This window comes from Saimiri boliviensis, chromosome 17 (genome assembly GCF_048565385.1).
Source record: "Saimiri boliviensis isolate mSaiBol1 chromosome 17, mSaiBol1.pri, whole genome shotgun sequence".
NCBI classification, from domain to species: Eukaryota; Metazoa; Chordata; class Mammalia; order Primates; family Cebidae; genus Saimiri; species Saimiri boliviensis.
Genome location: NC_133465.1, coordinates 59,280,963 through 59,293,124, shown reverse-complemented (window position 1 = coordinate 59,293,124; position 12,162 = coordinate 59,280,963). Strand labels below are relative to the sequence as shown.

General features: G+C 37.3%; 1 protein-coding gene across 3 annotated transcripts in view; it reads right to left on the bottom strand.

The window, feature by feature from the left end:
* Nucleotides 1–383: 383 nt before the first annotated feature.
* Nucleotides 384–12,162, bottom strand: part of MAP2K6 (mitogen-activated protein kinase kinase 6) — a 143,562-nt gene continuing 131,783 nt past the window's right edge. For all 3 annotated transcript variants that reach the window (XM_074388908.1, XM_003931786.4, XM_010342485.3), the window contains exon 12: nucleotides 384–11,753. In XM_074388908.1, coding sequence (XP_074245009.1) covers nucleotides 11,676–11,753 — 78 coding nt within the window. In that variant the 3' untranslated portion in view covers nucleotides 384–11,675. The remainder of the gene's footprint in view (nucleotides 11,754–12,162) is intronic.

Genomic DNA, 12,162 nt, shown 5'->3' with positions numbered 1-12,162 from the left:
TCCAGGCTTGTCCCCCATCGATGGTATTTGCATGAAAAGATGAATTTCTCAAGAGAAGGGACCCAGGACAGGTGGTGTCTCTAAATGTTAAAAACAAACATAATTTCTTTAAAGCTACATTATCCCTCAATTCAGTATATTTCTGGGAACACTATTAAAATTTAACCTACATTAACACCAATGTTTATATCTACTGCAAGTCCTGCATATTGGCTATTTCCTTGGCTTTAGGATTTTGAGATAACATCATTAATAATGATAAACAATAGTTCAAATAAAAAAAAATGACCCAGTAACAGGAAAGCTAGCCTAAAATTAAAATGTCTGGAGTCACCCAAGCCAACAGGCAAAGATAACAAAGGCATGCTGTCCCACAAAACAGGTATTTTAAATACAATCCTGAGGCTTTATTGAAGTTATCACTTGATGCTCATATATTTCCATATAGAAAAACACAAAGTTAGATATACACCCCCAACTCCTTCTTTCCTTCTTTAGCTCACAAGCACAGAGTTCCCAAAGGCTAGAATTTAAATTTAATATTTACCTCAAGAGCATGGAAACATTCCACCCACATCCTTTACAGGTCTTTACTTTATAAACTTCTAATGAATTCCATGCTCTACATACTGTTCAGCCTGCCTCATTCACAAAGAGACAATGCAGCAATCCACAAAGAAGAGATGATTCCAATCAGAAAAAGCTAGCAGTATGCTGTACCTGGTAGGAAAGATGGCAGCATCAATGAGGATATCTACAGAATAGCATTCATTCTTAGCAAACTCTCCAGAGACACTATGTTGAAGTGCTGGAGATGGGTTTTGAAAGACAGGGGTGCATATGACCTCTCCAATCTCCTTTCAGAATATTTCAGGTACCAAGAAGAGGTAGCAAGCTCCTAACTAGCTTCTGGTACTACCTTATTCTAGCATCCAGGTATTTTTCACTTGCCCAAAGGCTCTCTTTACAATAAACATGGTTTAAAAATAACTTTGGGGTGCAACATAAGCAATCAACCATATATACAAATAATATGTGTCTATCACAAAATTTACAGAAGGTAAGAAGACGTTTTGCTGTGTTTTCTTACAAAGACCATATTAATAAATGGAAGCAGCATTTTCAGCTATGAAACTGAAGCACAAAGAAAGCTGAAGAAATCTACCTTTTATTAAAATTCTTGTCAAGTTCAATTCCATAAAGAAATTCTATCTAGCATCTCATCAAGATTTTCACAAAATATATAGAAAACTGTTCATGTATTTAAATAATTTGAAACTACATTCCTAACACCTCTTTCAGCTTTAAATGACTCAAGTTGATGATTCAGTATCATAGGAAATATGTTCTAGTTGTGTAAGTTAATTACACACAAAAAATTTTTCCTCTAAAAAATACCTATTATTCTATTAAAACATCATTTCAGTTCATATAGAAAGTCACTTCACTCAGAAAATAAATTTGAGACTAAAGAATAAATCAAACACAGAGGTAATACGGGAGATAAACTGAATTTTCTTAATCAAACCTCCTCAAGTTGCTTTTATGCAGAGATTGGCCAAGAACACTACAAATTTCTGCCCAGTGTAAATTTTTGGCACAAACAGTGTTCTAAAACAGTTGCTGTGAAACCCCAGCTGTTAAATTTGCTCCTGTGGCAAACATAACACTGTCAGAATTCACCAGACTCTTTATGTGTGTATACAAGGCACCTGATATGACTCCATTGGTGTATAAGCATTCCCTGGTGTGCAGTTCATGACAGATACACCACCATAGCTTCCAGCTTCTAAAGGCTGTACCAGGTTTCCATTACCCTTCTCCACCTACAACACCTTTGTAAAATGCAGCAAGGGGTAGCTCTGTTAGCTTGAGTCTCAGACCGTACCCCTGTCTGTGTCAACATCGTCCAAAGGGCTTCTGCTTTTTTCTGATAGATCAATGAACAAAAATGACAACTCCTGCCTCTGAAAACCTAGAAATGTAAAAATTCCACTACATATGAAGAGCCCAGTCACTCCACTCCTTGTCACTGAGACAGTGAACAAAGATCAGGTCATCCTCAACCACTTTAGGAAAACAGCCCATGTAAGGAGCTATCATGAATATCTGTCACATATCGATTCCCCGTACTTCCCTTTCAAAATGATTTATGCTTAATTAAAATAAATGACCCTGTCTTCTTGTCACCTATCTCCCTATCTGTATGAGCCTACTCAATACAGCAAAAGCCAGGAACTCACAGCCATGGTTGGATATAAAATTTCCCACATTTGAGACTGCTGAAAGTGCTGAAGTGGTCATTTCAGCCAGTGTTCCCAAGCTTTTAATGGCCACAGAGACTTCCAGTTAAAAGGAACAACACTAGAAGCCAGATATTCTGACTGGAGGTTGATGGAGGTTCAGATAGGCAGGGTTGACCTTCATCACACTCTCTTTCCCTTCTGTTCAGAACAAGAGATCCTCAGGGGCACCACTGAACACAGACTGAAAACCACAGCTGTACCTCACTCTTATCTCCCCAAGTATTGAATATACAACAGAACAAACAACTTGAGATCAGAAAAAAATAAAACTACTACTTCTTCCCCATAATTTACTGCTTCTGAAGCTTCAAACTAGCTGTGAGTATTATATTTTAAAATTATAAAATCTAAGTCTTCTGGAGAAGACCCGTAGTGTATTTCTAAGAACATTCACAGTTCTCTTCATTATGGGAAAGAAGCCTGCTCATCAAGTAACCTTCTCTAACATTTACCTCTTTTACAAATGAAACTGCCCTCCGGAACCAAAGGTTAAGGAGCTCAGGTTTTGGTATTTGTGTTTCTTTTACCCAGAGGTGGCTGATGGATGAGCTGTATATTCTCACAATGCTTTAGGTGTATTGTTCCTTTTTCTCAACCATTACATTTCCCACTAATCATTTACTTTTGGTCAGCCATCTGTCTGAAATGGTAACTCTTTTGAATCAATAACACTAGGGATACAAAAGAAAATGTTCTGATATTCAAATTAATGCCACTCTCTGAATCTACTCATAGCTCAGTATTTTTAAGGAAAAATAACAATAAAGGTTTGGCTTTTTTATGAGATTTCCCATAGGGAAATATAGTAACACTGCAAATAAATAAAAGGATATATATGTCTGCCAGCTTTTTATTTTTAAATCAGCTGGCTCCTCCAAGGGGTTCCTAATTTAGCATCACCCTTTGCATTTTTTTCTTCTTCTAGCCCCCAAACATAACTTCACATCACTGTTCAGCCTTAAATTCCAAAGTCCAGTGACAATCCCCTAAGACAGTATGGTTTGACTTACTTTGTTGAAAATATCTTGTAGACTCCAATACAAATATTGGTAGTGACCAAATGATGCCAATTACTCATTTCTGACCACAATAGAATATTACTTAGTGAAATCAGATACCCAACCTTGCTGCTCATCTTCAAAGGAAGTTCTTATTACAAGGTCTCATGTTTTGAATGAGGGATTTGCTTAAAGTTTTCTTAGATAGCCCTTACATTTTTAAGGACTGGAAACAATAGGCTTCATTTAGGCAGGCTGATACAAAATTGTTGACTTTGATTTTTGATATATGAAAATGACCAGATCAGTTCCTTTCCACAAAAGCATTAAGTCAGTCCAGGTCATCTGTGACTGGCAGAGAAATAACAACCAACTGCAGCAAAGGAAAACAGAAAAGACTTTTGAAGGCCTGGTCTAAGCCACAAACTCTAGAGATTACTCAGGAAATTCTGTTTCCCACATTAAGACACAAGTAAGTGCCTAAACTTGCCAATACACTCCCTGAATTCAACCTCCAAGCCTTAAACATTAGCCTTCTTCCTTGAAAAAGGCCCTGAATCTCAGAAATGCAAAAGTATATACTGAGAAAAGCTACGGAGCACATCAAGATTAACTGCCCACAAAAAATTTCTGTTCATACTGACAAGGTCTAAGAAAGAAATACAACACAATTCGGCCAGGCGCAGTGGCTAACACCTGTAATCCCAGCACTTTGGCAGGCTGAGGAGGGCAGATCACCTGAAGTCAGGAGTTCTAGACCAGCCAGACCAACCTGGAGAAACCCCATTTCTACTAAAAATACAAAAATGAGCCAGGAGTCCAAGATTGTACCATTGCATGCCAACCTGGGCAACAAGAGTGAAAAGAGAGGGAGGGAGGGAGGGAAGGAGCTATGACATAATTATTCCAAAATTTAACTCTAAACTCCCCAAAATAAAGGGCTCAATGTCCAAGTTCAAAAGATAACGCAAGTGATGTCAAGATATCTAAAGTCCCAAGGAAGTAGGCATGTGTTACAAGATGATACTAATTTCGTACCAACAAAAATTCCCTATTACGGAGTTTTTTATTTTATGTTTCTGGTTAGGCTAGTGCCTTCATCACCACTATAGGAAAGAGGTTTTCAGAGGAATTTTTCTTGAAAAAGAAATTTGGGTTAGAAACTGAAAAGATTACCCCCAGCTAAAGTCTTGTTTTCAATCTACTTCATTAGAAAATCTGTAATGGTACAATGATATTTGCATAGCTGTAAACAATGACTCTCTAAACCTCAGAAAAATAACACCAGGAACAGCTGGTGAGTGATGTATTTGGTGGCAGTGTGTTTCCCCTGGAAGGATAATTTCATTTTGAAGGCTCTGGAATTCAGGTTTTGTTTCCCTAGGTGAAGAGAAAACATTCTTTTAGGTAAACTGCCAGATCAAATACTTCAATATGCCCTACTAAGGAGTCTCCAAGTATCATTCTAAGCATAATGTATATTTGCCTAATGGTGCAGCAAGAAAAAGAATGTTTCTAAGTAATACGGAGACTATAGCTTTAACTAAGCTGTGTTCTATTGTTCTGGAAGAAAAAAAAAATGAGAAAGCTTTGGTCACTGGCAGACAGTCATTTTTATAGCATTCTGTAGGGGTGCAAGTACTAACAGAAGGTGAAGAAAATTACACACCTGTTCTGGTTCTATAGAGAAGACAGGACTTCCACTAGAGGCTACAGGGCCCAGAAATTCAACTAGGGCCAGCAACCCAAGAAAATTATATCAGAGAGGAGGCATTTTGCAAAGGCCTCTTAAAATGGAAAGTTACTAGTGATTAAAAGAAGAGAAGTACTCTTCTCACATCCCTGGGACAGAGCAAAAGGGGTAGGCCTGAGTCTTCGGTTGCAGTGAGAACAGGGAGGTCAAAGAATACCTGAGAACAAATATTCGGACTTCAAACAACTCTTTCCTACTTCTTTAAAATGTGAACAAATAATTGAGATGAATGAAAATGCAAATAACCTAATCCAAGGATATAGTTAAAAACTAAGAGAAGTGTGACACTTATTTCCAAATTAAAGTAAATTATGTTGGTGATTGCATAGAAATGGAAAAAGTAAGTACTCAGTTTCATCTGAAGAACTGTTCTATCAGCTTCCAGAACAATTCATACTTACCTGAGGAATTTAACAAGCAACTTTCATGGGACTAAACAGTCCTCACCCTTTCTAAATTCAGTTCCTATGTCCATTTTCCTAATCTGCCCCAACAGCAGCTGAGCTCAATAGTCACTAAAATGGAAGTACTCTACACATCTAGTAAATCAATTAGAGCTTTATATTTAATGTTCTAAAACAGGTGTTGGCAAACCATGGCCTGTGGGCCAAATTTGGCCCATTGCTTGGTTTGTAAACAAAGTTTTATTGGAACACAGCCACCAGGCTCATTCATTTCTGTATTATTTGTAGATGCTTTCATGATACAAGAGCAGAGATGATTAACTGTGAGAGAGACTGTATAAAACACAAAACCATAAATATTTACTACTTGGTCCTTTACAGAAAAAGTTTGCCAACACTGGTCTAGGATGTCACAGTCAACATTCTACAGAACAGAGCTACTGATCCTATGGGGCATTTTGCATAGGCCCCTTACAATTGAAATTTACTATGGGGTGTATCAATTGGAACCCCCTCCCAATAAAAGAAGTTTGCAAAATTAACATTGTAAGTTTTTCTAGGGAAAAGGTCCTAGCTGTCAACAGATACCCAAAAGAATCCACAGTACCCCAATTAAAGCCAAAAAAAAAAAAAAACCCGAAGAGCATCTTTAGCTGTTAGCACATTTAATAGTGCTACAGCCAAGCTAACACAAGAGGAACATAGACCTAGAGTAAAATGGCTTTCTTTCTGTTCTATCGGGTCTGGTAGCTCCCTCTTCCTACATTTTACTCTGGCATTTTTCCATCTGACTATGTAAATTTCCAGAGGCCTAAATGAAAACTGCACCTAGCATGTGAAAAGTTAAAAAAAAAAAAATTAAGTCCCATGAAGTTACATTTATTTGAATACCTTTTCACTTGCTAATTCATTAAAAGCAGAAGATACTTTGAGCCAACAAGTCCCTCTTCAAGTCATAGATGGATGTTAAGAAGGCAAAATTGCAACACAATAGACATTTAATTAATTTTACTAGATCTGACTACAAGCTCCAATAACTTTGGTAAATACACAAATCTTACCTTCAAGGTCATAGGGAGTAACATAGCCAAAACAGCATTTGGGTGGGAAATTAGGAACTAGGTATCCATTGTCCTTTCAGGCCAAAGAAAAAAGTGTTTTGTTAGACACTTTTAAGAGAAACAGAGTTATTTCTCTGAGCATAGCTAATAAAACCCCTTGGTCAACAAAGACATTTTAGTGATAAACTATGAAACATTAACCCCTTTCTGCCTCCTTTGAGATTATAGTTCCCAAGACACTAAATCGAGTTCAATGGGAGAAATCAAGAACCCTGGCCATCTTAGTACCAGCCTCCTCCGATGCTGGGGCTAATGAGTATTACGACTTTCTGGACTGCAACACCATGGCATTGTAGGACTGAGGAACAGCAAAGCAGAGTTGGGTTACAGTTAAAAGATGAATTAGCCAGCCAGGTGATTACAAACTCACGCCTGTAATCCCAGCACTTTGGGAGGCCAAGGCGTGCACGAGGTCAGGTGATGGAGACCATCCTGGCCAACATGGTAAAACCCTATCTCTACTAAAAATACAAAAATTAGCTGGACGTGGTGGCGTGTGCCTGTAATCCCAGCTACTTGGGAGGCTAAGGCAGGAGAATCACTTGAAACCGGGAGGTGGAGGTTGCAGTGAGCCGAGATCACGCCACTGCACTCCAGCCTGAGTGACAGAGCAAGATCCCATATATATATATATATATATATATATATATATATATAAAATAACAAAACAAATAGTGAAATAGTATAGAGAGTTGAATGGCCAAGAATTCCATTTGAGGGTCACCAACAGCGGACAGTGCCAACATTGGCATAATAGATATCTGTGGTCCCCAAATTATGTACTGAGATATCCTGAGACATCACAGCACACGCATAGGTCTAGAAAGATGTTGTAAATTTTTTTTTTTTTTTGAGATGGAGTTTCACTCTTGTTGCCCAGGTTGGAGTACAATGGTGTGATCTCAGCTCACTGCAACCTCTGCCTCCTGGGTTCAAGCAATTCTCCAGCCTCAGCCTCCCGAGTAGCTGGGATTACAGTCATATGCCACCATGCCCAGCTAATTTTTGTATTTTTAGTAGAGACGGGGTTTCATCATGTTGGTCAGGCTGGTCTCAAACTCCTGACTTCAGGTGATGCACACGCCTCAGCCTCCCAAAGTGCTGGGATTACAGGCGTGAGTTACCCCATCTGGCTGATGTTGGAAATTTTTAAGGGAAACACAGTGACATATGCAGGACACTGCAAACTGCTATTATTAAGCTGTTGCGACCTAATTATTTAAAACACTGAACTATTAAGTATTTATTTTGGCCTGGGGTACCATGAAAAAATTACTGAGATGACTAATGGCACCACGAACACAGAAAGTTTAGAATCTCTGGCACATAGAATTTTTTGTTAGGCTTGAAGAATATACAAGAACTGTAAAATGCAGACAATTTTGAGCCATGCCCACACATACTCATTTCCCTTTCAGATGGCTTCCCTGTGATAGAAGCTGCTAACTTAACCCATTTGTTCTGATTAAATCAGTGTGACCAAACACAGTCTTTAGAATAATAGATTATTTCCCCACTTCAGGGCCTCCAACCATAAAGAATAGGTGCTTTCACATGCAAAATCCGTAACTACCTGATATTTTATCAATGAATACCTACCTTTATGGAGGTTCTATCTCCTTCAAAGTAATCATTTTGGGAGACTACACTTACTCCAGAGGAAGAATGACTGCTTAAAAATAATCATATATTTTGGGCAGGGGGGTGGAAATCTTCATTTGAATTTATCTTCAGAGCCCATGGCATGGTGTTTTACAAAGATTCAGTGATGCTAAAACTCCAACTGTGAGGGAAGATTTAACTTCTAGAAATTGTCAAACACAACTTCCTGCTAAATCTGATTTTTAAAAAGGCAGGTAAATCAAAGAGGGAAACACTTGGTAAGGATTTTTGTAAAAAGCAAAACAAACAACAATAAGACCTACATAATAATTCTCAAATGATGACACACATCTTAGGGGAGGGAATGGATTCTAAAGCTTTTCTGAAAGAGAAGTGGCAAAAATAGTTTAACAGTATTATTTATATAAATATGTAGTCTCTCAAGGTGGCTACACTGGAGGGCAGTATTCATTGATATGTACACACACAGGGTAATCGTCTTACAAGTTATGCACATTACTTTTTTGGTATACCTCTTAAAACAATATCAAAAGAGAAATGGCTATTTTAATAAATATTTTCAAAAATTATAACATGGACAATTATATGATACAAAATCAAATACATTTGGGGAAATGAGCATGACTCTCTTGTAGAGTTATACTGATTTTGTGATACACTGATAGGTGTAGACAGGGCTGATATTCAGATGGTCTATGCTGGGTTGAGCATCAGATATTTTGAGGGTCATCTGTGAATACAGATATCTTTATATATATATATATATATATATATATATGTCTATATGTACAAGATACTCCCAATTTATATATAGTTTAGGTATATTGACTTTTTAAAAAGTTGGTTGATTGGAACTTATAACACAGTTTTCCAAAAACAAAACCATGCTCTAAAATTTAGTCTCATGAGGCTATCAAGTCATTTTTATTTTACTTTAGTGCATAAGGTATTTAATCACTGTGCAGAATATAGCTTCTCTGGGGAAAAGGTGTTCTACACTTCCAATCAGCATCCCAGGTACATGCCTTCCCTCGGAATGATAAAGATATTTCTACTGATGAGGAAAGGGAAAGAAATAGGACCTGTTCTTGTTACTCTCTGCAATGGCACATTACTCTCTGCAAATGTCCAAAAGGAAGTAAATTTAAGTCAGTTCTCTTTAGAAAATACTAGATCAGTGTTCTGAACCCTGCTTCATATCAGAATCACACAAAAGTCTGTAAAAAAAACAAAACAAACAAACAAACAAAAAACACCAATTCCTAGGCCCCATGAGTTAAATTCAAATCTCTGGTGTCTAAAACGTTGGCAATGACAGTGTTTACAGCTCCCAGATGATTCCAATGTGCAGCAGGATTAAGAACCACAAGCTAACTTTTTCTCTACCCTACTATGAATATGATTGTTTTTGCAAGTTTGGCCTAGGTTCACAGACTGGAGAGGCATACATATGAGAAGTTACATATGTGATTTAGAATGTCTCAAAGTGGAAAAACAGGTAAGAGTAATCTGACCTAGATCAGAGAGACAATTTATTTTACATAGTTCACCAAAAGCTAAAATGGAGTAACCGGATGTTTTTCCTATTGCTTCCTCTTTTCACAGATGGGTGAATAAAGTAAGGAATACAATTGCAATTTTTCTCTTGATCTCAAGGAGAAGAACTTCCAGATTTAGGAAAATAGATGGGAAAGGGAACAGCAATAATCACTAGGGTGATACTCGTTTTATGGCTAGAATATCATGAGGACAGAGGTAGCTTTAGAGCAAAGGAAGCTGATGTTTAACAAAACAGATATATCTTGGAACTGAATATGAAGAAGTGTTGGAAGTGTCACACTCAATCTGGGCTGAGCAACTCCTCCTTGTCAAGATGAAGGAGGAAAAAAAGGCAGAGAAAAATATATGATTGCACTTCAAAATCTAAAAGGGGAAGGAAGGGAGGACTCACGGAAGCAATCCTCTCCATATTGAACTTGAAGCCAAGCAAGAAAAAGTAGGGTTTTTTTTTTTTTTCCTTCTTTTTAAAATCAAAATCCTCTGTCCTTCCTTGTCCAAAATGGTTCCTGGTTATTCATCACAGGTCTATATTTTCCCTGTCCTTGATCATCAAGAAACCTAGAGATACAAATCAGAGAACCAGAGGATATATTCAGCCATGAGAAAGAACTTTTGTTGCTTAGTCAACCTGCAAGGAGTTCCCAATGAAGCTCATCTCCTATAGAGGAGCCAGAGATTGCATGCTGCTGAAGAAAGACGTGGCCTCAACTCTTGGACATGTGGTAGTCCATTCCTAGGAATTAATTCAACCTTTCCTATTATTTCCTCATCTTATCAAAGAATTACTGCTTTTAATTTTCTCCTACTGTAGCCCTTCTATAAATAGTAAGGCTTCTTTACTGAACAACAAAACAAACAAACAAAGCCACCGAGTACAGTAACTACAAAGGCAATCCTTGAAACTTGCACATGGTAGGAGGGACAAACACAGAAGGCACCATTTTTTTCTGTGGTTTAACACATCTCCCCTCAAAACTGACAAATGTCCTCTTTACCAAATAGAGATGCTCATAGAAACCACTTGGCAGGACTTGTGAATTGCCAAATATACACACAAACAACACACATACAGGTAGATGAAAAGGTAAGTGGATATGAAATCATATTACGAATCAATTTCCGATAATGCTATACCACAAGTGTCAGGAGAACCAAATGTTTTACTCTTTGAGAGGTGATATGAGTGATTTTTATGTTTTCCAAAGTTGGGAAAAGAATATGACCAGAATATCTTGCCACTTCCCCTAAAATATGTGGTGATCACCCAGGATTGAGCAGATGTTTGCAAAAATGGCAGCAGTCACAACAGCTGGAACAGACATTTCACAAGAACTCCTTTTTGATATTTTTATAATATTCTCAAAGATGCGTATTAAATAATTTCTTCTGGACCACAGACACAATTGAACTTAAAAAATAAAAGCCCTATAAATATTGCCAACCCAACCTTGTCTTTTTTTTTTTTGAATCTCCCTTCTTGTATAAAATGGAATCTTTTCAACCAAACACTGAAACATAAATATTAAAATAATAAATGGGACAAACTACAAGTCTACTTATAATCTCATCACTACTGTAGCACCTTTTTGTCAGGGCCAATGCATTCATTTTGTAAAGAATAAGAGAAGTCTGAGAAGCTTGAGGACTCATATGACACATCATTAAATATTTAATCACCTTTTTAAGTCCTAAGCTTTTATCATAATTCATCCATCTAGACAGTTCATTCTATTCTATAGATTCCAAGACCCCCTTAAGAGGGGCAATAAAAAGAAAATGGGGAGAGAAAACCCTCTGAGAGGCAGGGTTAAATTATCTCAAAGATGACTTTCTATTGATGCTGTAGTGAACTTGCTTCACCCGAAACCCACCAATCCACAGTAGGGTCAACCGATTAAGTCCATTGCTTTTTAGTCTCCAAGAATCAGTTTTACAAAAGATGCCACATCTGTTGCTTTGGATTCATGTAGGGTGAAAAATGGATGTTGCTAGGAAAGAAAAAGAAAAATATATGGTATTAATATTTGTCACTGACAAACAATATACACAATTAGCAAATTAATAGATCTGCTTGCTACAGGGATTAATTATCCCTATCAGAGCTAGGCTGGGCTCTTCCTACCCTTTCCAAAATCAAGCACATATCAAGTGATGCAAACGTTTTAATGTTATCTCTTAGTTGCCACTTTTTCCATCTTGATACCTCTAGGTTTCCACTATAGTCTATTCTTAAAAAAAAAAAAAAAAAAAAAAAAAAAAGGTATAATTATGCTATGTAAGTCCCATCTATAGCAAAATACAAAGATTCACAGAAAACATCCAAAACTCTGATTCACAAATAGCCCTGGGCCTCACAAAGTCATTTTAGACTGACATAGTAGTAAGAGAATAAGACAA